The sequence below is a fragment of the Trichosurus vulpecula genome, chromosome 2 (assembly GCF_011100635.1).
Source record: "Trichosurus vulpecula isolate mTriVul1 chromosome 2, mTriVul1.pri, whole genome shotgun sequence".
NCBI lineage: Eukaryota > Metazoa > Chordata > Mammalia > Diprotodontia > Phalangeridae > Trichosurus > Trichosurus vulpecula.
In genome coordinates, this window is record NC_050574.1 from 43,316,309 (window position 1) to 43,341,131 (window position 24,823).

At 47.0% G+C, this 24,823-nt stretch overlaps 2 protein-coding genes across 2 annotated transcripts; both read left to right on the top strand.

Moving 5' to 3' along the window:
• The first annotated feature begins 4,590 nt into the window (after positions 1–4,590).
• KLK5 (kallikrein related peptidase 5) lies at positions 4,591–8,301 on the top strand. Its single transcript, XM_036746356.1, has 5 exons — positions 4,591–4,675; positions 5,612–5,876; positions 7,031–7,284; positions 7,615–7,748; positions 8,149–8,301. The coding sequence occupies exons 1-5, from the start codon at positions 4,591–4,593 to the stop codon at positions 8,299–8,301; spliced, it is 891 nt and encodes a 296-aa protein (XP_036602251.1).
• Positions 8,302–16,632: 8,331 nt separating this feature from the next.
• Positions 16,633–23,330, top strand: LOC118836388 (kallikrein-15-like). The gene is made up of 5 exons (XM_036743699.1): positions 16,633–16,675; positions 20,468–20,621; positions 21,312–21,595; positions 22,735–22,886; positions 23,178–23,330. Exons 1-5 carry the CDS (start codon positions 16,633–16,635, stop codon positions 23,328–23,330), a joined length of 786 nt encoding a protein of 261 aa, XP_036599594.1.
• Positions 23,331–24,823: the final 1,493 nt, after the last annotated feature.

Below are 24,823 nucleotides of genomic sequence, written 5' to 3' on the forward strand. Positions count from 1 at the left end.
CCCTACTGGCTGGTTCCATGTCTTCATGTGCCAAACGTACCCTAGCCTTTTTTTCTCCTACCACAAGCTGTGCACTGAAAACTAACATATTCAATAAACTGAATTGGATGTCTTTCTGTCCAAACCAATCTGATCCCTTAATCAAAATCAATATCCTTCTTGGGGTCATTTTCTCCCTTTCTAAAATTAGGAGGTCATACTAGAAAAGGAGATCTTAACCTGTGTGTGTGTGTGTGTGTGTGTGTGTGTGTGGTGATAGACACCCTTTAGCAAAACTGGTGAATAGCCATGGACCCTTCTTGGGGTCATTTTCTCCCTTTCTAGAATTAGGAGGTCATACTAGAAAAGGGGTTCTTAACTTCGGTGTGTGTTGTGTGTCAGACACTGTTAGGCAATCTGGTGAAGCAAAGGGCCCTTCTTGGAGTCCATTTTCTCCCTTTCTAGAATTAGGAGGTCATAGTAGAAAAGGGTTCTTACGTGTGTGTGTGCGCGCGCTGCGCACGTGAGTGTGTGTGATGGACACCTTTAGCAAACTGGTGAAGCAATAGACCCTTCTTGGGTCATTTTTTTCCCTTTTCTAAAATTAGGAGGTCATACTAGAAAAGGGGTTCTTAACTTCTGTGTGTGTGTGTAGTGTGTGTGTGTGGTGTGTGTGTGATGGACACCTTTAGCAAACTGGTGAAGCATGGATCCTTCTTGGGGCATTTTTTCCCTTTCTAAAATTAGGAGGTCATACTAGAAAGCGGTTCTTAACTTCTGGTGTGTGTGTGTGTGTGTGTGTGTGTGTGTGTGATAGACACCTTTAGCAAACTGGTGAAGCAATGGATCCTTCTTGGGGTCATTTTCTCCCTTTCTAAAATTAGGAGGTCATACTAGAAAAGGGGTTCTTAACTTCTGTGTGTGTGTGTGTGTCAGACACTGTTAGCAATCTGGTGAGCAAAGGACCCTTCTTGGAGTCATTTTCTCCCTTTCTAGAATTCGGAGGTCATAGTAGAAAAGGGTTCTTAACGTGTGTGTGTGTGGCACGCGCATGTGAGTGTGTGTGATGGACACTCCTTTAGCAAACTGGTAAATCAATGGACCCTTCTTGGGGTCATTTTCTCCCTTTCTAGAATTAGAAGGTCATACTAAAAAGGGTTCTTAACCCTGTGTGTGTGTGCGTATGTGTGTGTGTGTGTGTGTGTGTTTGATAGACAACTGTTAGCAATCTGGTGAAGCAATGGACCCTTCTCAGAACAATGTTTGTTACCTACATTTGCAATTGGAAAACAAAGATAAAAAGCTAAATTTCAGTGAGAGGTTTTATGAAAATAGATGCATATTTTTCCCCCAATCTAAACACAGGACTTTGTGATCTCTGTTGTGAAGCCCGGATTGTACAATCTCCAAGATTCCAGCTCTAAATCCTATATTCCTCTATCCTTCTGCAAATCAACTTCCCCCTCTATTTGCCAATTCTGGCACCACCCATCTTAATTCTATTTGTCCTCCAAGCCCCTGATCAATTCCCACTTCCTTCTGGAACCTTCCCTCATTTCCCCAGTCCATGGGGACCTCTGCTTCATCTGAATCCCAGGGAAGAGTTATGTGGAAACAGGATTGATAGTCAGGAGGCTTGGCTTGTCCTCTGCCTTGGTGCTCTTGTCTCCCAGGGGTCAGGGAAGATCTGGAAGTATTTGTGGGAGGGGGAAGAGAAAGGTAATTGTGTGTTTAAACTTCGGTCTGGAGAGGAGGTGAAGAAAGGCTCAAGATGAGTCAGAGCTACAGTGAAGTGTGAAAGAATGCATGGACAAGAAGGAGACAGGCTTGGCAGAAATAGAGAGACAAAGCTAAACAAACCTACTGACGATGAGCAAGAGAAAGACAGACAGATAAAGACAGAGAGGGGAGGAGGGGTCGGTGAAGAGGTAAAGGGAGAGGGGGAGGGAGAGAGACCTTAACAAAGGGAAGAGATAGCATGAGAGATCCAGAGAGGGGCAAATACTGACAGAAGTGGAAATAAATCAAGACAGGCACACTCTTAGGAAGAAAGAGAAAGGGCTGAGGAAACAGCAATATGGAGAAAGAAACAGGTATGTAGAGAGAGAGAGGGAAAAGAGAGAGAGAGAGAGAGAGAGAGAGAGAGAGAGAGAGACAGACAAAGAGAGACAGACAGAGACAGAGAGAAATAGAGAGGGACAGAGACACACAGAGAAAGAGACACACAGAGATAGAGAGACAGATACACAGAGACAGAAGAGAGAAACAAAGACAGACAGAGACACACAGAAACACAGAGACAGAACAGAAACAAAGACAAAGAAAGGAACCTAGGGAGGTAAGAAGAGAGCTAAGAATAAAAAAAAAAAAAGAAAAGAGGAGGGGGCAGCGAGAGAGGAACAGAGAACGACAGAAAAATGAAGAGAAAGAAGAAAAGAAGTGAAAGGAGGAGGAGGAGGAGAGAAGAGAGGAACAGACACCAAGAGAGTGGTTGGGGGAAGAGCATCACAGGATCATAGACGGCCCCAGGGTTGGGGCCATGGCATTGGGGTAGTGGGCCTTCCTGAAGAACCCAGTCCCTTCCTGTGACCCTCCTTTCTCTTCCCTTCCCTTCCCTGGCCCCAGCCTCCAGTAAGATCCTCTTTCCCCATCAGGGTGGGGTCCTTCCCCTCCTACTCTCTGCTCCCTCCCTTTCAGTTGGGTACTAGCCAAGTTCTCGTACTTGAAAGGCTCCTCGCTCCCTACTGCTACTGCTCCTCTGCCTCCCGCCCCTCTCCAGGGTCTTTGTACCTCCCCCAAACACACCCAATTCGCACCCCCCTCCCAGCTTCCATAGAATCGGAGGAGAGGCAGCGTGAAAGAGACTGCAGAGTGATGCGGTTACCCCGTAGCCTTTAGGCTGGGAGAGCAAGACCAAATCATGCAGACAAACAAGTAGGAAGACACGATCCCAAATACGGGCCGACAGAAAGGCCTAGACACCCAGAGTCACAGTGACCCAGAAACACACGCACGGAGTCAGAGATGCAGAAACTCAGGGCTGTGGAGATGCAGAGGACCAGACTCAGAAATAGTCACTCGAGACATAGAGGCAGGGAGAAATAGACCTGAAGGAGGGACTTAAAAAACAAAAAAAAAAAACTTCCAGAAAAGCTGTTTTGAGAGACAGAGAGACCCTGAGATAGAGAGAGGAGCCGAGACCCGGACCGGGCTGTCGGGAGCCGGGTCCAACGTCCATAGTCCAGTCTCTGGCTGACGCTGCTGGGAAGTTTTCTGGCCGGGCCACCTCTGGACATCGGGAGGCGCCTGGAAACTGGGCGGGGACGAGGGCGGAGGGCAGACACCTTAACCCTAGCCCGAGCTCCTGCCCGAGGTGCCTCACCCTCCTTTTCGGAATGCGATCGGGGGCAGGAGGCAGGGGGCGGTGGGGCGAGCCAGTTATAAACTGGGGAGGAGGCCGGAGGAGGCGAACCCAGAGCCAGAGTTGAAGGGACGAAGGCCGGTGGGGAGCCTGGCAGAGCTTGGTGGCCGATAGCCTGCCCCGCTGCCGCCCCTAAGACGACCTGCAGGTACCTTGCCCAAGGACGCGGGGGCTTCGTTGATAACTTACTCTACCTGGCGGTGCCCGGGACAGGGTGGGTGGGCGGGTGGTGGTGGGGGATGGCTCCGCGCGCCTCTCATCTCCTTCGCCTTTTCCACGTCTCTCTGGTTCTGCTGTAAGCTCTGAATGTCTCTATCTCTACCACTCCATCTGGGTCTTCTGTTCTGTGTGTTCTGGTCTGGATGTGTGGGGATGTGCTATGCCTTGCTCTGACTGTGTGACTCTCTCTTTCTCTGTCTCTGATTGTCTCTCTGCCTCGCCTCTGGTCTCCATCTTCTCGTTTATCTCTGTGACTCCCCATCTCTGCCTCTCTCTGCACGCATTTTTTATCTCTCCCCTGGCGATCTCTGTTATTTCTCGTCTCTGCCTCTCTTCGGATCTGGATGGCTTTTAAAATTAACCTTTTTCTGCCTATATTTGTGACTCCCCACCTCAGTCTCACGTTGGGCCTCCCCTTAACAACTGAAGCCCAGACCTCCTTTACAAAGCTCTCTATCCCCTGTGTCTCTGCCCAGCGAGGGGTGGGGGAGTGCATGAGAAAGAGTGGAGTCAAAGGGCTGGGTTAGGGCTTAGGACTCAGGGGAAAGGCTTGGGTCCAGAATCAGAATTTGGCAAGTCAAATTCTGGCTTTGCCAATTACTGCGCATATGACCTCAATCAAGTCACTTAATGGTCCTGGGACTCAGTTTCCTCCTCTACTAAGTGAGGGTGTTGGGCTAGATGATCTAGTTTCCTTCCAATTCCAGATCTCAGAGCCCATGAAAACAGTAGTTTGCTTTGTATCCATCTCCATCATTTATTTGGTGTGAAAGTGATCTTGGCTATCATTTCACCTAAGCCTCAGATTTCCTATCTGTAAAACAGGTGGAGCAATGTCAGCTGCACCCTCTGTCTCCTTGGACTATTTTGAAAAAGTCAAAAATACAAAAGAAGTATGAGTTATCATTAGGACAGGGCCTCAGAGGCTGACCCCCTCTCCTACTTCCCATTCCCAACTCCCAGGTGCAGCAATGATGCGTCCAGTGCATTCCCCTTGGGCCTGGATCTCAGCACTCCTGATGTCAGCTCTGATCATGGGAGACCCAGATCTGAGAGGTAGGGTGTGTGAGCCTGGAGTTGTGTGAATATGTGTCTGTGTATAGAGGGTCATGTGGGGAGAGTGTGCATATACAGGACACAGAGAGGGATGAGAGGGAGAGGGGGAGACAGAGAGGGAAAGAGAGAGAGAGAGACAGACAGACAGAAAAAGAGACAGAGAGACACACACACACAGAGACAGAGACAGAGGGAGGAAGAGACAGAGACATACATACAGACACACAGAGAGACAGAAACAGAAACACAGAGAGATACAGAGAGAGAGGAGGAGAAAAAGGAGGAGAAGAAGGAGGAGAAGAGAGGAGAAGGAGGAGGAGAAGGAGAAGGGAGGAGGAGGAAGAGGGAGGGGAAAACAAGGTAAGTTTTTAAGGGGAGAATTGATAGGAGAGATGGATCCTGGAAGGGTCCTGAGTAGGAAAGCGTAGAGAGCAGCCAGAGAGCCAAGAGTTTCTGAAGTAAAAGGGATGAGAGGGTGGGCAGCTGTGTCGACAGCTGCAGAGGAATCAGAGAAAACAAGACCAAATGGTTAGTTCAGTAGACTGATGAGTGAAGGTGGCCTTGGCCGTCTTGAAAAAAGCCACTTCAGTGGAGCAGCAGTGATGGGAAGGAGGAGCCAGATGAAAAGGCTTTGGGTGAGCATGCTGATTTTCAAGGAAGTAGGCAGTGGAGCGGAGAAGTGAGCTGGAACAAGTGAGGGCGCTCTCTGTCTGTCTCTGGATGGGAGGCAGGGGCTCAGCATTTAGAGCCATAACTCAATGGGCCAGCTGCCCAAGAGCTATTTCCTGCCCCCTCTCATTCTGGAGTTGCTCTATCAAGCCACACCCTACCACCTCCATCCTAAGTCTTATACTCCAAGGCCCACTTCTTGAGCCCAGGTGCCACCCTGAACTCTGACCCTACGTCTCCCTACCATGACCCTCATCCCGCCCCCAGGCCAGAAGAAGGGGTCCAGCCTGGGGAACCAGGCTTGCCAGGAATATAGGAACCGCCAGCAAACTGGGAGTGGACATCAGGTGGAGAGCCGTCAGGACGATAAAGTCGATCGCGATAATGAGAGTCGAATCTTAAATGGCAGAGACTGTGAACCCCAAACCCAACCCTGGCAGGCAGCTTTGTTTCTGAAACCAGAAAGCCTCTTTTGTGGGGCAGTGCTGGTTCATCCCCAGTGGGTGCTCACTGCTGCACATTGCCAGAAACCGTAAGTGAAGAAGGAGAGATGGGGATGGGGATGAGAATGGGGAGGAAGTGGAATAAGGATGGGGAGGGAGAGTGAAGGCAGGAGGAGAGGAGAGATGAGGATGAGGAGGGGGAGGAGAGGGAAGGAAGAAGGGATGGGGATAAAGGGGAAGTGAGAGTAGTGAACCTGGAGTCAGCAAAATTTGGGTTCAGATTCTGTCTCTGACACTCAGAGGTACTATGGATTAGTGGACAGAGTGCTGGCCTTGGAGTCCTGAAAAGCTGGGTTCAAATCCCACTCCAGACACTTAATAGCTGTGTGACTTTGGCCAAGTCCCTTCTGTACTCTGATCTTGTGCCCTCATCTGTAAACACCCAAATGCCAGGGCTGTGAGTCTGAGATGAGATATTGTTTGTAAAGTGCTAGTCTAGAGGATTCTGTTATCACATCACTAGCATCGTGATCACTGGAGGCTGGAAGACCTGAGTTCAAATTTGACCACAGGCACTAACCATGTGACCCTGAATGAGTACGTTCCCCTCTAAGTGCCTCAATTCCCTCAACTCTCAAATGGTGATAATACAATAATTAGGACCTATCAGGGTTGTTGACAGAATCAAATGAGATACCATTGGCGAAAACATCCGGTAGAAGGTACTATACAAATGCTTATTCCCTTTCCTTTCTCTTTCCCCCTTATTTGAATCTAACAGTCTTGGGAAGTGGATATTCAGGTTTTGCAAATCTCATTTTCCATGTGGGGAAACTGAGGCATAAAATTATGACTTGCTTCTCATCATGTAGCAGGTGCAGAAGCAAAATATCAGAGCTTCAAATTTATAAGCAGATACTTTAACATCAGTATATGTCTGAAGTGGGACTTGAACCCAGTTCTTTTAGACTCTAAAGTCACTAGGTGCCCGGTCCTTCAAATCTGGCTCAATTTTCCAGCTGTCTCTGAGACATCTCCACCTAGACAGATCACAGTCACCAGGGAGGATATAGAACGTAGGGCACCCTTCGAAGACCGATAGTTCAACACTTTCATTTTATAGACACGGAGACAGAACTCCAACTCTAAATTGTATGTAATCTCCATGGGTATCTATGGGACTGGCAGTGACGATGGGAGTAGAGGGAGGGTGCAGGAGTGACCCATCCACCATCTTCTCCAGGTCCTATGTTGTTTTACTGGGCCGGTATCATCTCCATGGTTTTGAGGCAGGCCAGAAGATTCTCCGTGGCATCCAGTCCTTCCCCCACCCCAACTATACCCGGCCAGCTCACTCTAATGATCTCATGCTAATAAAATTGAACCAAAAGGTCTTGGACACAAAAGGCATCAAACCCATCAATATCTCAACTCAGGCCCCAACTGCTGGGGCCGAGTGCCTCGTCTCAGGCTGGGGGACCACCAGCAGCCCTCAAGGTAAGTCCTGGGCTCTTTCTGTTTCTATGGGTCTTCCATTTCTCCATCTGGTCTGTGTCTGTTTCCATAGCCACCTGGAAAGAGTGTTGAATTTGGAGTCTTAGGATCTGAGCTCAAAATCTTCCTCTGCCCCTAAATCCCTGTGTGTTCTTTGGCAGGAACCTTAACCCCCTTGGACCTATTTCCTCATCTTTCCCATCTTCCCCAAAAAAGAGAGGGGCTTTGTTGGACTTGATCTTGGCCCCTTGAATCCCTTCCAGCTCTAATGATCTATGAACTTGGTGTGGCTATCGCATCCCCAGTCTCTGACCCCATCACTTGGTTTCCCAGTCCACTATCCTCAGGTCCTGCAGTGTCTTGACATCAAGATCCTGTCTCAGGAGGCCTGCCAGAAGGCCTACCCTGGGGAGATCAATTCTAGCATGTTCTGTGCTGGAGATGAAGAGGGCAGGGACTCTTGTCAGGTAAGCTTTGAATGCCTCACCCAATATGAGAAACAAGGGAGACAAGGGAGGAAGCAGAGGAAGGAAGACAGAGGAAAAGGCTGAAAGATGGTGGAATGGAGATAGAGAGAGTAGCCAGAAAGCGGGAGCTGGTGAGGGAGGGAAAGGCTGAAAGGAGGCAGGTGTGGGGGAGGGGAGGGATCGAAATGGGTATTCCTGAGGTGTTTCTCCACCTGTACTTGTCCCCACCTCTCACTATTTGTCTCCGTCTCTGGCTCCTTTCCTCTCTGTGTCCCCCCCAATGTCCCTCTGTCTCCTTTCCCCTCTATTTCTTGCTGTCCCCAACTCTCCTCATCTTTCTTACCTTTGTTTATCCCTCCCCATCTCTCCCTTCTCTCTTTTTCTTGTTCTTTCTTCCCAGGGTGACTCTGGGGGCCCTGTGGTCTGCAATGGAACGCTGCAGGGACTGGTATCCTGGGGAGATGTTCCCTGTGGAAAGCCCAACAGGCCTGGGGTCTACACCAACCTCTACCCATTCAACAAGTGGATCAAAGACACCATCAAAAACAACTGATTGAAGGGGACCCTGGCACACAGATCTCTAGTCTATGTCCTGTTCAGAGACCCAGGAGCCCAGGACTCTTGATTTTCCAACCCTTATTCCCTAGTCTCTCAGGAATCTGGGCATCCCCATCTCTACACAGCTCAGGGACACCCATCATCTAGACTCTCAGCTCTTGTCTCCTCAGGACCCAAGGAATTGGCCCCTACAGGGACCAAGGAATTTGCATATCCTTCTCCAACTTTTAGTCCACTCAGAGATTGAGACTAAATAATTTCTTGACCTTTGCCTTTGTCTCAGAGAACAGGAAAGTCTCCTGTGGGACACCACCTGGAAGGGGAAGCCAGTATGGGGGTAGAAGGATCTGTGTCTCCATTGGGGACCTAAGGGACATTAACCTTCTTGTCTGGTTTCCCAGCCCACCCTCCTCTTTTCTACCTCCCCTCCCAGCCTCTCCCCATGAGCCTTCTTTCCTGTTTGGCTCTTCCCCATCTCCTCTTTATCCCCTGAGCCTCCTATCTCTTCCCCAAATTCCACTTTCACTGTTTGTCTCCCAGGCCCTTCCCAGCTCTCCCTCCCCACCTCCCTACCTGAGCACCTACAACACTTTACCCAAATCCCTCTTCCTATCTGAGCATCATCCCTCTGTGGGTCCCCCAGCCCATCATACCTTTGTCCCTCCCCAAGCTCTCCAACCTGGGCTTGGGTCTCCACTTATTTCTCTGCTTGCCATGTGGAATTAGAGGTAGAATCTGGACTTGGAATCAAGGAGTCCTGGGTTCAAACTCCAAGTCACTTAACTGCTTTGTGCCTCAGTTTCCACTTCTGTAAAATAAGGCTAATAACAGGACCTGAGTCACAATATTGCTTTCAAGCTCAAATGAGAAAATGTACATAAAACATTTTGCAAACTTTAAAGTTACATGAGTCTGAGCTATTTATATTATTCCCAGGAAAAACCCGTAAACTCTCCCCTCCCTTCTCCCTCCTACTTCCCCCTCCCTAAAGGGGCTAATGAAGAGATCACTTTGGCTTAGTGGAAAGAGTCAGAGAAGGGTTTTTTTTATCCACTTCTTGTGTAACTCTGGCAAGGGCTGAGGGACACAGTGGCAGCACAGACCATTTTTTCTGGAGTCTGAAGACTGGTCAAATGCTACTTCCATGACTTAATCCCAGTGTGACCTTGGTCCTTTCATCTTCCTGATGCTCCAATTTCCTCTTCTGTAAATGCACGGATTGAGTTTGACAACCCCTGAGGTGCCTTCCAGCTCCTTCCATATGGTCCTAACACTCATCTGGATGAAGAAGGCATCTGACCACCTGGATCATTGCATGGCTATGTTCCACCTTGTCCCTTGTCATCACATATCTCTGCCTTGGCCAGAGGAAGAGAGAGGAGTATTCCTTGGCAGGGATACCCTAGGAAAGGGGATGAGAACAGACTCTGAGAACAGACTCTACAACCTATGAGGCCTGTCATGTGGAAGGACTTCTGGGATCAATCCCTGGGTCTGATAAGTCTTCCTCTCATCTCGGAATTAAGAGAGTTTACCCTAGGATAGCTGAGGTTTCCTCTGAAAGACCAGGGAAGGCTGATGGAGATTTGTCCTGGAAACAATAAATATTTCATCTGAGGGCTATACAGTCCATGAATGGACCAACCACTGGCAACCACTGATACCAAGGAGGCTCCCCACAAGGACATATGAGGGTCTCCATTCCACTTGAGATGGATAAAGATTTCTCTTGGCATTGATGAGGCTTCCTTCAGGGATACATGAGGGTTCTTTCTTCCACTTGTCATGAATGAGGTTCCTCTAGGACAAATGGAAACCACTGACAGAAATGAGGCTTTCCATGGGACAGGCAAGAGAATCCCATCTGGTCCTGCTGGGGCTGCTTCTTGGGACCAGTGAGGACTCATTCTGGGGTAACAGTTCCTCTTTGGACAGAGTTTTCCATCTATATGGAAGGGGATTGTCTTGGAACAGATGAAGTTTTCACTCAGGGAAGGAGTTCTCTGTTACTAGGGTCCCTCTTGTGCATTTCTGAAACCAGTGAAAGCTTATATAGGATAAAAAATTTAACTTTCCAATTTGATAAACATTTTTTAAGCACCTCCTATGTGGAAGGTCCTGTACAATGTGCAGAGGGGGAAAAAGATGAAAATATCCCGGCCTCTGCCCTCAAGAATCTCATAGTCTCATGGAGGAATATGACCAGTCACCAATGACGGAATGTGATAAGAGCAGGGAAGAGATCTGGACAAAGTTCTGTGAAAAACTGGAGGCAAGAGAGAACAAGCTTAACTGTTCACACGAGGTAAAGCTCCCTGGACTACATGGTTTCTGAATTAGGACTTGAAAGTAAGAAAAGGACATCAATGAATAGAAACAGAGAGAAGTAGAGAGAACTGGATGTTACAGCTTAGGGATTCAGGCAAGAAAACATGGACACAGGAAAGGAAGGCAAGATGAGAATGGTGATGAAGAGTAGTCCGATTTATCTAGAATAGTGTTTTGAGTTTTTAGGAGATTTTTTTGGCCGTGGACCCTTTTGGCCATCTGGTGCAGCCTATGGTCCTTTCTTTGCATAATGCTTTTAAGTATATAAAATAAAACCTTCAAATTCCAAAGGATCCCAATTAGATTGAGTACAGTTCAGTTCATGAATATTGGCTGGAGAATCTCTGTCCTTATGAAGGCAATTAGAATGGGATAAGGCCAAACTTACATGGAGGCTGAAGCCACATTGTGGAGTTGCTTGAATCCTGGAATCAAGACCCACCCTTTTACTTGGTAGACAATGGAGAGTCAGTGACAGTTTGTGAATCGAGTGACAAGGTTACACATAGCAAGAAGGTTAAGGACTCTGACAGCAATGTGGAGGAGAGGAGAGGACCTCAATGAGGCTAGATAGAAAAGAGACCAATTGGGAGATGACTGTAATAATTGGGTGATGGGATTAAGCTATCATGGCTACTCTGGGAGTGGAGAATAGGAGATGAATGCTAAGTGAGTACTTGAAGTAACATGGACTAAGCCTGGAAGAATCAGCTGGGGCCAGATTATAAAGAATTTTACATACCAAACTGAGTCATTTGGATTTATCCTAGAGGCAAGAAGGAGACATTGGACTATAAAGGAAGGATGTGGTCAGGGCTTGTGTCTTAGGACTGGATCTTTGGCATCTATGGGAAGGATGGATTGGAGTGGAGAGAGACCCTGGAGGCAGGGAGGCCAAGTACTTTAGAAGGCTATTGATTTTCAGTCACTTCTGACACATAGACTAGAGGTAAACACAATACCAGGACATAAAGGGCTTTTCCCATTGTATCTTAAATATTATTTGAAATATAAATATCTTATATATTGTATCTGAAATATTAAAAGCAGAGAAGGAGACCTGAAAATACAGAAATATTAAAGAATTATCATTTTTTTAACAAAAATCAAAATATATTTCACATTCATTGTACTTACTGTAATACGTTTTTACTTTGGGGCCATTCACAAAGAACTATGCATACGTTAATACCAATAATTACCATTGTTACTCTTATAGGACTCAGTTATCCAAATTTTTCCAATACCAATTTTTTGCATGTCAGTCTTACTGGGGAAGGAAATGAAGATTCTGAAAGAGAGAGGAGGGAATAAAGACAAGAAAGAGAAGGACATGAAAGAATCAGGGTTCAAACCCAAATCCTCTGAGCTCTTTCTACTGCTCCATGGCCCATGGGATTCAGGTTCCAAAGAAGTTATCATTTTCCCTTGGGTACTGGGCTGACTCCCTCTAGGGTATTGTGTCCAGTCTGGTGGACCACATTTCAGGAAGGTTGTTATCAAATGGTTTCATTAGGTGTAGTCTGCCTAATCCGAGGGGCATTATGGGGAAAGGCAATTGATTTAGAATCAGGAAAACCTGGTTTGGCCCTCACGTCCAATATATCACAGATCCACTGGATTTTAAAGCTGTTGGCTAGGTGAGCCTGTGTAACCTCTATGAGACTCAGTTTCCTCATTTACAAAAGGTATATAATTTGTGTATAAAATATAAAACTTATATTATAATATACAGGGTGGCATAGTGGGTTGAAGGTTGATTTAGTCAGAAAAACCTGGGTTCAAGTCTCTTCCCTAATTAAAACTCTTAACATTAAGCTGTGTAATGATGGACAAGTCACTTAACCTCTCTCTGTTCCTGGGTAAGTGTTTAAAACTGTAAGTTGGAAATATATAGTTGATTGCATTTGTGGAGGGACTTTCCACATCAGGCGTTACTTACACCTATGAAATCATGGGGTCAGGCCAAACAAAATGAAACAAAGCAGAAACAAAAACTCTACCTCATAGGGTATTGTAAGGATCAGTGTAGGTAATGTAAGACTTTGAAAATCTTACAGAAATTAATAAATGCTATATTTAACCATCTACACTTAAAAAACAAAGTGGATGAAAAATTATGTGGAAGAAAAGACAATGGCATGCAGTTGGACAGGAGTATATTGAGTCAGTCCATTTGTATGTATATTGATGATGATGTATAAATGATGTAACATGAGCTGTGAAAATTATATGCAGAAATCACCTGCAGGCTTCCAATCCTGTAAGTCATTGCTGAGGGGCTTCACTATTGATGTCCCCTAATTGGCTGCAGAGCCAGAGGAACTGATGACTGAGCATATATAATAAAAACAAGTTACTAGCAAGTCTGGCTCTCTCTTCCTTTGTGGCTCAAAGATCAAGATAACCCAAAACTCTGTTAGGACTGAAAGGGAGTACTTATCCTTCTGAATTGCAAATCCTAGAACTCCAGGTAGTTCTCAACTCCCTCTCACATGGAGATGTGTTGAACATAGAGGTGAAGAGGAGGAAGAGAGCAGACTAGACAACACAAAGGCCAGAGATATAACTTTTGAAGGTTCAGCGTTTCTCTCATGCCACCAGGAGGTGCTTCACAGCCAGCTGACAGCCAGAGCATGTTACCATCTTCGAAGAATAGGAAATGAGTATAAGCCAGCGGGCCATGGAGAAGGCCATAGCAGGTGTGATCTGACAGTGAATTACATACGAGGGGTCACTGGGGAGTGGGGGTTGGGGGAAGATGCCAACAAAAAATATATTACAGAACAAATAGCTGGGTTGGCCATGTTGGGAAAATGAGGGGTAACCAATGGATAGGTCATGTGATCCATTGGTATACCCATGATATCAAGAGGAAATGAGGAAAGCTCTTAATGATATGGTTGGATTCTCTGTGACAAAGTTATAGGATCATAGATTGAGAGCTGGAGGCACTTTAGAGGTCATCATATCCAATACCCTCATTTTACAGATGAAGAAACTGAGGCAGAAAGAAGTGAAGTGACATGTCCATGACAAATGTCTGAGGTGGGATTTGAGCTTAGCTCTTCCAGTCTCCAAGTCTATCATCTTATCTATTTTACCACAGTATAGATGAGAGTTGGATAGGATGAGCAGGCATGGGTGGGTTGTGACTGGTATTGGAAGGAATCCCCACATTTGTGAGATCATGGATCTGTCGGTACATTTCAGTAATCTCTTGGTGATACTATACTCCTGGGAATCACATCCCACTAAGATCTCAGAAGTTCCAGAATTTCAGTTTACACAGAGGGCAATAGAAACATGGCAGGTATAAACAAACTCATTATCAAGGCACATTATCACCAATGACTTGCATGGGAGAAGTGTAATAAAAATTTAATAAAAGCCACTGGGGACAGGAGTGACCTGAAAACCAGGTGGGTCAGCCATGCAGTAAGTGAAAGTGAAGGATAAGTGATGGACAGGTTACATGTGACACAATCCATTCGTGAACTATCCAAAAACAAGAGGAAGGTTTAGGGGTTTTGGGTGACCCTTCCATGAAGAAATGATGAAAGATATGGACAAGAAAAAAAATCTCATAGATTAGGAAGTAGAAATGAGATGCCCTGCTGGAATAAGGACCCTGGATGATAAGGAGACAGACCCTACTCCTAATCCCAACCCTAACTCCTTCTCCAAACCTAACCCCAATGATCTAAACATTGACCTGGAAGAAGACAAGGAGAATAGGGAGGGGACTGGAAAACAGGCTATTTGAAGGAACTGATGGTCATCTTCTAGCACATGAAGGCTTTGTTAAGTGGGAAAAGGTTAGACTTGTCCAAATGGCCCCAGGATCTAATGATTTGTCATCCTGCATCCTTGTGTGCTATGTCTCCTCAACTCTGAAGTTCCATGGTTTCCTTCAAGGCTTAGCTCCAATCCTGCCTCCCACCTGCTAGTGCATTCCTCTCTGGCCTTACCTTCCATCTCTTCTGAATTTCTTAGGCATAGACCCAGTTACTGACATGTGGTCTCCCCCTTTAAAATGTAGCTCTTGATAGCAGGGAATGTTTTCTCTTCCCTTTTTCTTTGTATCCCCAGTGCTTAGTCCACTGCCTGGTGCATTTTTGTTGTCATTCAATCATTCAGTTGTGTCTGACTCTTTGTGACTCTATGGACCATAGCACGCCAGGCCCTTCTGTCTTCCACTATCCCTGTCCAAGCTGTTTGCTGTTGCCATGACACTATCTATCTATCTTATCCTCTTATTGCAAAATTTGGACTTAAATTGAAGAAAGTAGGGAAAACCATCAGTCCTGGACCATAGTAAGCACTTGATATATTCTTCTTGATTGGTTGATAGGCCATTCTCGATTCAGATCGGTAGAGGTTTCACCCTTTGGTGCTGTCCTTATGAGCTAGGAACAATATGTAGGGGGAGCAGGGGGTGAGGGGAGATCTGTGGGAAGCTGTAGTTCATTTTAACATCAGCCGAATTCTGGAGGGGCCATCATTGGAGGGTGGATAACCAACGGTTGGAGATTCTGCATCAGGCCTTGAATGGCCTCCCTGGATGAATGCCCTCAGAAATTCCTGCTCATTCTTTATTCCAATTGATCCTGCCTATCTTGGTTGTACATAGTTGTTTGCATGCTGTCTTCCTCATTAGACTGTGAGCTTCTTGAGGGTAGGGACCGTCTTTGCCTTTGGATCCCCAGTCCTTAGCAAAAACACACATTAGGACTTAATATGTGTTTTTTGACTTCTTGACTAACTCTCTTATAATTAGGGATGCCCCCAAGTAGAATGAGCTACCTTGTTGGATAACAAGCTCCTATCCCTGGAGGTCATCAAGCAGGAGACTGGCTGGCTAACTCTTAGGGATGGAAAGAAGGCTCCCGTTGGGGTGTGGGTTGAATGAGATGCTATGATGGATGAGAAGCTCTGACTTCTGGGGAGTTCTGGCTCTGGGTGCATGACTCACTGACCTTGAGTTCTAAGCTCTGGCCCCATGGCCTCATCCTTGCTCCAGGCTCTGGGGTGGACTGGAGTGGCCTGTGGTAGAAAAATCTCCTAACTGGGGACGCGGAACAAAAGTGCCAGCCTCATAAACGCTCATTATGGCCGGCCCACCCTGCCCCCCTCCTGCTGAGGCGTCACCACCCATAAACTGGGCCTTTGCCATTGTCTTCCTACCCACCCCTCTAAATCTGGGTGGGGCTCAGGAACTTATAAAGTTGGGCATCCCAGGACCTGCCTCCCCCTTCCTGAGCAGACAGAGCCCAAGCCTGAGCCGCCTGCCCCAGACTGCTCACGCCCTCAGATCAGGTGAGGCCCACAAAGTGGAGGGGCAGAGTCTAGGGAAAGAGTGGGGAGAAGGTACCAAGGGAGTCCAGTGAAGGGGGGATTATTGGTGCTCAGGCCCTGAGCCAAAGAATGGAGGACAGACAGTTCTGAGAGGGCCAGATTAATTCTCAGAGGGATTCCTGGAGCAGGGGAGCTGGAAACCCTGTTGGACAACAGATAAGAGAAGTGGCTTGAAGGAGAAGAGGGGAGGGTAGAGGGTGTCTGTGCTATCGATTTTGACCATTGAGATACTTGCTTTACAGACTTAGAAGGCCTTGAGGGGCAGTTTGTTTCAGTGGAGAGAGCCTTCAATATGGAACCTAAAACTTGGCTTGGGTCAGGCTCTTCCCACCTCTAGGTCTCATTTTCTTCCTCTGTTGAAAGAGGAGCTTGGAATGGATGATTTCCAAGGGCTCTTCCAGATCCGATGTTCTATGATTTCAATAGCAAAGAAGTCTCTGGAATTGTAAACAGTTGGCTCAAGACTAAGGGGGGAAGGGGACAACCTGAGTGTTGGAGAAGATTGTGGGAGGGCTGGGAGGGTATGGGAGAGGGGAGAAGAGGCAGGGCCCATTCCTCTTCTCTCCACTCCCCAGCATTCCATTTCTCATTCCTTACTCAGAGTCAAGGTCAAGGGCCTCATCCAAGGCCCTGACCCACCATGCATCGGCTCCTCACCTTTTTCTGCCTCCTGACAGTCACAGGTGAGAAGAGGGCCTGGATCGTGTTTGTGGCTGAGTCTGTGACCTTGAGCCACACCCTCATATGTGTACAAGTGTGACTGTGTATGTGTGTCTGTGTCTGTGATTGTCGCTGTATGTCCAGTTCCATGACTATGTTGGTTACTGAGTCCATAATTAAGCACAGCCACAGTTATGAAGATGTTTGTTCATAGGATCATGGGAGAGACAGAGATGATATATAGATACAGATAGATATAGATAGATAAATGATAGATGGATGCGTTGATGATATAGATAAATGATCAATTTGGAGAGATGGATGGAAAAAGAGGTAAATATACATATGGATAGATAGATAAATAGATGATAGAGATAGATTTGGAGAGATGGATGGATGAATAGATGTATAGATAGATATAGATATAGATAAATTGATAATTTATTAAATACCTACTCTGTGCCAGGCACTGTGAGTACAAGGAAAAACCAGTCTGGGTCCTACAAGAGTTTGTATTCCGGTTGGGGAAGACCACATGTATAGGAGAGCTTGGAAGGTCAAGGGGAGTGTGGTGGAGGCCTGGGCCTCTGCATGGTAAGGCTAAATGTCAGAGCCAAAGGGCCCAGTGGTGGAGTCTAAGCTTCCCATGGGGAGGATGTGGAAGTGATGGTCTGAATAGAGAAGGCAGGGCCTGGAGCTGGCCAGGAAGCCATAAGAGACCTCCTAGATTTCGTGCTCCAGGGAACCCCAGAATCCATCCTGTCCAACCTGCTCTTTATTTAGATGAGGAAAGGAAAGCCCAGAGTTGGAGTGACTTGCCTGGGGTCACACAGGTGGTAAGAGGCAGAGCTGGGAGTTAAACTCGGGTCTTCTGACTCCAAATCCAACGTCTTCCCACGGCTCCACCTTTCCTCTCATATGTTCATACCCACAACTGTGTATGTGTATACATATCTGTGATTTTGGCATAACTGCATTGGTGGTCTGGTTTCTATGAACTCGTGTGTCTGTATTTCTGATTTCATAAGTTCTGTGCCTATGCATCCCATCTTCTGTGTTCCTACTTGTTGCTCATGCCTGTGGTATGTGTAAATGAGCCATCTAGATGATGTTTGAAGACCTCTAGTGACAGGCAGCTTACCACCCAGGGAGGCAGTTTGCTCCATTGTTAGGAAGTTTTTCTCACATGCAGTTGAAATCTATCTCTCTGTAACCTGCCTCTCCCTCCCCCTTGCTCCAGTTCACCCCATCTGGGGCAAGGCAAAACACATAACCCCTCTACTAAGAGAGTCCCTTCAGAGACTTGAAGACAATGCCCAACACTCTCTGTCTCCCTCCCACCCTTATTCTCTCCCCTCCTACCTTCTTTTCTTTGGGCATGTTAGTCCCAGCACCTTTGATGACTTCATTTGCAGTTTGCTCACAAATTAGGTCATCTTCGAAACAGGAGGGTTGTAAATGGTCTTTTCAATTCAGACACTCTCCGCCCTCAAGTTCCTTCTAGCCCTGAGACAAAGGATCACTCCTATCCTTGGTAGATTCTCTGGCCCAGAGTGACCTTAGGACATGTTGTGAGCTTGCACGTTGGAAGCTGCCTCTTGTTCCGTTGGGCTATACGCTCTCTGTGGAGAGGCAGTGGAGCGCGTGGGACCAGGGAATGCCTAAACTTAAATCCCACTTCTGACACCAACTGACTGCATCACCCTGGGCAAACCACTCCACCTTCTCTGGGCCTCACAGGCAATTCTAAAGGACTGAGCTAGGAGCTACATAGAGAAGCCATGAGACATATCAGTGCAGGGAAATCATAGGTCCTTGATATTTTGATGTTTGTGCCTACAGCCAAGCTCGTATGTTTCTGACTGCAGAATATGTATACATGTATGTGTGCTCATGACCTTTTGTGTCCATCCCTTTCATACATATGTATGTATATATGTAAGTGTGTATTCTCACATACACATATGTGCACACACATGTTTCGTGTCCATAGCCTTCCATAGATATGTATATACATATACACATATATGTTTCATGTCCATGGTCTATCATATGCAACACAGATATGTTTCATGTCTATAGCCTTTCCTATATATACTGTATATGTGTGTGACATTTGTTCTATGATACCATTGTCCAGGGAGCAGAGTCTTGGATTTGGAGTCAAGAGGCTTCTTTTCTAGGGTTGGCTCCTGTTCTATCTGTGTGATCTTGGGCAAGCTTAATTTCCCTCTCTGAGCCTAAGATCCCCTCTTTGTCAAAATGAAAGGGTTGAACTAGCCAGTCCCCAAGATTCCTCCCCCCTATCATATCTTATGTTCTATCATCTGTGATCTTCCCCATCTCTGAAATTCCATATTCCCATGACTCACCTAGCTCTGACATTCTACGTTCTAAGGTCCTCCCACCTTTGATTTTCCATGTTCTGAGGCCTCTCACAGCTCTGGTATTCTGTAGCAGGGTCTCTCTCACTTTTGACATCCCACGTCCCTTCAAATTTTAATACCCTCTTCTCAAGACCCTTCCAGCTCTAACATCTTGTAGATTAGGTTCTACGATACCTTTCGGATCTAACATGGAATGTGTGCCCATTCATGGCCTTTTACTTACATATATGTTTATGTATGTGGCATGTGTGGGTCTGGGTTGAAATATTGCCTGGCCCTATCAATGTATTGATATTATTATCTCATGGTAATACCCTATCAGAGATGGGGAACTTGCAGTCATGAGGCCACATGTGACCCTCTAGGTCCTCAAATGTATCCCTTTGACTGGGTCCAAGTTTTCAAGAACAAATCTTTTTATTAAGAGGATTTGTTCTGTGAAGTTTGGATTTGGTCAAAGGGCTACCCTTGAGGCCCTAGAGGGCCACATGTGGCCTCAAGGCTGCAGATTCCCCACCCTTCCATGTAGAACTGGAAGAGACCTTAGAGGGAATCGAGTGCAGCCCCTTCATTTGACAGGTGGGGAAACTGAGGGTTAGAGAAGTGACCAGACTTCTTGGCTGAGTCCTTTCCACTGTCCCATAGTGTCTGCTTTTTCATGACAACTTCCTTGGCTTTATGTTTCTTTGACCTCAAATGACACCATCCCTATGTGTCTTTGAGTGGCTATGCCCACATCTATGCTTGCATAAGTTCAGAGTCAAGTATGATCATGTATATGCCATATGTGCACAGACTCATGGGGCTTTGTACAAGACCTTGAGCATTCCATAGCTGTGCACATCCCTGTCTCTTTGTGCAAGGGTCCTACCCAATTAAGCCTGTTTCCTTTTCTGCCCTTCCCTCCCCACTAACTTTTTCTTTTTTTCTTTATTCATCTATTTATCTTTACTATATAGTGGTCCCAGCATTGGAGGGCAGAGGGAAAAGAGGAGACCTGGGGATTAGAGTCAGGATTGGAATCATCTAGATCTGTGGGATGGGATATGAAGCTGTTAGTCTGGAAAGCTGGCGATAGCTTCATTATAAAATGGGGTAATGGACTTTGGGGAGGAAGCAGTGATTTCAGATCCCTTGTCTTAGGTCCCTAGAAAGCAGAGGGCAGAGAGGGCAGAGAGGCAGCAGCAATTGGATAGGCTCTTAGGAAGTGGAGGGCTGTTCTCTTTAAAAATCAGGGTGCCTTTTAAAAAAAATGATGGTAAGACCTCTGGGAAATTCCTGGGAGAGATGCTGGAAATCACACCTTAGACCCTAGGCTGTGGGATGTCCAGAAGCTACATCCTCTGTGCCTGTTTTGGCCCATGTGTGTCTGCTCTGTGGCTAGGATGCGTCACAGTCCTCACTGACCTCAGACCTTCCCTCCTCAAGCGTCACAGGACAGTGGCAAGGTCGTAGGTGGGGAGGAGTGTCGCCCCCACTCCCAGCCATGGCAGGCAGCGCTCTTCGAAGGGAGTCGCTTCAACTGCGGGGCTTCCCTCATCTCCAGCCAGTGGCTGCTTACCGCTGCCCACTGCATCACCGGGTATGGATGTGGGAGTCTGGCCTCTAGTGGGTGGGGAGGGGGCTGACACCACGTGATCTGAGTGGGTAGGGCTTGGGGCCAGGTATACTTTGTTCTGCTAGCCCTGTTTGACACTAATTGGCTGTGTGACCATGGGAAAATAAATAAGTGATTTGAGCCTCCGCTTTCCCCATCTGTAAAATGGAATGGTTGGACTAGACTATGCTCAAGGCTCTTCCCCTCTCTAGTCTTGTATGATTTGTCTATGGCATAGGCACCTGAGTTCTTGAGAGGGCCAGGGTGAGCCAGGACACACAGATCCATGGATGGGATGAAGTGGAGTGGATTGTGGAGCAGGGTTTGGGGGGATTAAGATGCCCTGGTCTCGGAAAAGAAGGGCAGTTTTCAGGACATCGAGGTTTCTGAGGTGGCATGAGTTGGGGGAAGGAAGTTATGATGCCTGAGACCCTGAGGGGGAGGTGAGAATCAGGACTCTCGGGTCCCTTAGCAGAGTGGAGGATGAGGATGCCTGGGTCCTCAAGGCGGAGACGGGAACCTGCACTCTCGGGTCCCTTAGGGAGCTGGGGCTTGGGGATGAGGACATCTGGGGTCCTAAAGGGAAAATGGGAATCTGCACTCTCTGGCCCCTAAGTGGGCCAGGCCTGGGGATCAGGGCACAGCCCCCAGTTCGTCGCCTGACTTGTCCCACAGCAATATGCGGGTCCGGCTCGGAGAGCACAACCTCCGCGTGTGGGAAGGCGTGGAGCAGCTGAGGGGCGTGGCCTATGCTTTCCCCCACCCTCGCTACAAGAATCGTGGCCACCACGATGACATCATGCTCCTCCGCTTGACCCGACCGGCCAGTCTGTCGAGCAGCGTCCGGCCGGTGGCCCTGCCCACCCGCTGCCCCCGTCATGGGGAACAGTGCGTGGTCTCCGGCTGGGGCCTGGTGGCCGAAACCAAGGACGGGGGCCGGAGAGACCAGGGAGACCGAGGTGCGTGGAGAGAAGGACCCTGGAGGTTCAAATGCCTGGCTCACTGATATACGTGAGAGCGGGAGGGATTAAGATAATTGGGGACCCAAGGGACAGAAGGGCCACAGAATAGTGAGGATATGGTGGGGTGGGACTGGGCAGGGAGCTGAAGTGCAGGAGTCTGAGACTCCAAGTTGTGGAAAGGCTGGACAGCTGGTTCACCCATGTCCAGAGTGGTATGGGGACTGGGAGGGCAGATAATTGAGAGGGGAGGATCTAGCCTGCGACAACTGGATTTCTTTATTAGTGTTATTATTAATTACTCTTTGGTTACAACATTCAGTTCCACAAGCTTTGGGGTTTTAAATTTTCTCCTCTTCCCCCCTCCCCAAGAGGGCATGCAGTCTCATAGAGGCTCTGCATATACATTCATATTAAACACATTTTCACATTAGTCATGTGGTAAAGAAGAATTATAACCAAAGGAATAAACCACAAAAAAGAAGAAACAAAACAAAACAAAAAAGAGAGACAGCAAATAGTAAGCTTCAATCTGCATTCAGACTCTGTAATTCTTTCCATGGATGTGAATAGCATTTTCCATCATGAGCCTTTTGGAGTTGTCTTAGAACCTTGAATTGCTGAGAAGAGCTAAGTCTATTAAAGTTAGTCATCACACAATGTGGCTGTTACTGTGTACAGTGTTATCCTGGTTCTGCTCATTTCACTCTGCATCAGTTCATGTAAGTCTTTCCAGGTTTTTCTGAAGTCGGCCTGCTCATCATTTCTTATAGCACAATGTATTCCATTATATTCATATGCCACAACTTGTTCAGCCATTCCCCGATTTATGGGCATCCCCTCAATTTCCAATTCTACAACTGGATTTCATGGGTTAAACTGTTGCTTAACAGTGGTGACTAAGTGCTCTGCAGACATAGACTAGGGACCAGGACTTCTGAGTCCCTAGGTAGAGTGAGCTATGGCCCTTCACCCTTATGTCTCAGGGAAGGGACTTTAGTTTGGCCCAGGAGCCCTGGGGCCTGAAATATTTTGTATCTGAAAGGATGGGGGTAATGTCATCTTCATACCCGATTGGAGGTGTAGTCCTGGAGAGATGGGAGTGGGAGCTAAGGTCTAAACCTTGGGTCCCTTCCTAGCTGCTGTGCCCACAGTGAAGCTCCCAGACACTCTGCACTGCGCTAACATCAGCATCATATCAACTGCTTCCTGTGACAAAGACTATCGTGGGCAGGTGACAGATACCATGGTGTGCGCTGGTGTTGCGGGAGGAGGCACCGACTCATGCGAGGTTTGAGCCTTGGAGCACCTGCTAATCTGGGGAGATAGCAGTGCAGTGGAAAATGGGAGTAGTTGGTGCTTGGGGAGGGAAATGAGGATGAGGATGGGAATGGCAAAGGAAGGAGGGTGGAAGGAGAGTGAGTTTGGGCTTGAGGATGGGAGTGGTAATGGGAATGAAGATAGGATAGGGAGAGAGAATGGATTTAGGGATGGAGTTGGGTTATTGGCTAGGGGTGGGGTGAGGACATGGAAGGAGGATAGTTGGGATAGCAGCTCTTTCTGTTGCCTTTTCTTCTCACAGGGTGACTCAGGAGGCCCTCTGGTCTGTGGGGGAATGCTGCAGGGTATTGTCTCATGGGGTGATGTCCCTTGTGATACCACTGCCAAGCCAGGGGTCTACACCAAAGTATGCAAATACTTGGGTTGGATTCGGGACGTAATGAAGAAGTATTGACTGATCTGGAAGGATCCCTGCTCGTTGGCAGCTGCTCACACTTCCCCTGTGGATGCCTAGGAGTGCCCCCTGCCATCTCCTTCTTGTCTGGGGCAAGACAGAGACCAGCCCAAAGAACTGGATATTGACTAAGAAAAATGCTTCACTTTAAGAACCTGGAGCTCTCCCCAGAGATTCTGTTCAAAGTAACCATGTAATCAAGACTATAATTTGAACTAGTCCGCCTGGCATTTCTGTGTCTTCACATCAAGTCAACAAGTAACAAACACATGTTAAGAACTTACAATGTGTCAGGGACTGTGCTCTGATTGAGTGTGGTGTGATCAGTGGGGATCCGATATAGTAGGAAGCTATGTGTCACAGTGGGTACAATGCTGGACATAGAGTCAGGAAGACCTGAGTTCAAATCTAGTCTCAGACACTTAACTAGCTTTGTGATTCTGGGCAAATCACTTAATTTTTGTCTACCTCAGTTTCCCATTTGTAAAATGAGGATAATAATAGCACTCCTTCCCAGGGCTGTTGTGCAGATCAGATGAGATAAAATTTGTAAAACACTTTGCTAAAGTGCTTTACAAATGCTAGATATTATTGAGTTGAGGTCTGAAAACCAACCCGAACTATCCTTCTTTCTTCTCATTACTTTAATTGTTCTCATTTCTTCAGGGCTAACGACAACTAAGTAATAATAGTATAAGTATTATTAGAACCATTTTAAAGCTGAGGAAACTGAGACACAGAGAAGGGAAGTGACTGGTTTAAGATAGCTCCTAAATGCCCAAAGTGGGATTTTAATCTGGGTCCTCAGACAGCACCTTTCCTACTGCTGCCTGTTTTCATTTAAGTCCACACCTAGAAGTATTTGCTTGGAGGGAAAATCTCATCCTCAATCTCTCCCACTACCTCCTCTCTTCCCCCATCCCACCGCCCCTCCCAGCCTGCACCTCCCATGTTTTGGTTCCCATCATTTTTCTTTAATTCCTTTCACCTCAAATTCTAGCTCGTTCTCTGTTCCGATGAGCAAGCCCTGAGCTGAGCACAGTGAAAATCGGTGGAGATGTAAAGATTAGGTAACACATTTCCCCTGCCCTCAGGGAGCTCACCATTTAGAACATGGTAGGATGTCATTTTCCCCTGTTCATCTCTCTTCTTTCACCTCCTTTCACAGGAAGCAGTATGGTGCAACAAGAAGAACAATGGATTTAGAGTCAGAGGGATCGGTTTTGATTGTGGGCTGTATGACCCAGGACAAAGTCATTTCTCCTTTCTTGGCCATTCCAGTAAAATGAGAGGGGTGGATTAGATAGGCCATCTAGTCTCTGTTTTCTTCCAATTCCCAATCCTATGACTGTCATTATCTTCCTATATTCTTTTATGTAACAGGCATGTTTTAAAACCCAATTCTCAGATGCTTAGGCTCAAGAGTGCAAGTAGTCATGGGAGAAAAGCAAGAACTTTATTTCCCATGAAGCCATTTTTCCATAACTTAGCTA

What these genes read in the sequence shown, in the direction of transcription:
- KLK5 (XM_036746356.1), top strand. Translation starts at nt 4,591, where the DNA reads ATGATGCGTCCAGTGCATTCCCCTTGGGCCTGGATCTCAGCACTCCTG. An exon ending in GCTGCACATTGCCAGAAACC is followed by an intron (nt 5,877 to 7,030) that starts GTAAGTGAAGAA and finishes CATCTTCTCCAG; the next exon opens with GTCCTATGTTGTTTTACTGG. An exon ending in AGGGCAGGGACTCTTGTCAG is followed by an intron (nt 7,749 to 8,148) that starts GTAAGCTTTGAA and finishes CTTTCTTCCCAG; the next exon opens with GGTGACTCTGGGGGCCCTGT.
- LOC118836388 (XM_036743699.1), top strand. Translation starts at nt 16,633, where the DNA reads ATGCATCGGCTCCTCACCTTTTTCTGCCTCCTGACAGTCACAG. An exon ending in GAGAGACCAGGGAGACCGAG is followed by an intron (nt 21,596 to 22,734) that starts GTGCGTGGAGAG and finishes GTCCCTTCCTAG; the next exon opens with CTGCTGTGCCCACAGTGAAG. An exon ending in GAGGCACCGACTCATGCGAG is followed by an intron (nt 22,887 to 23,177) that starts GTTTGAGCCTTG and finishes TTCTTCTCACAG; the next exon opens with GGTGACTCAGGAGGCCCTCT.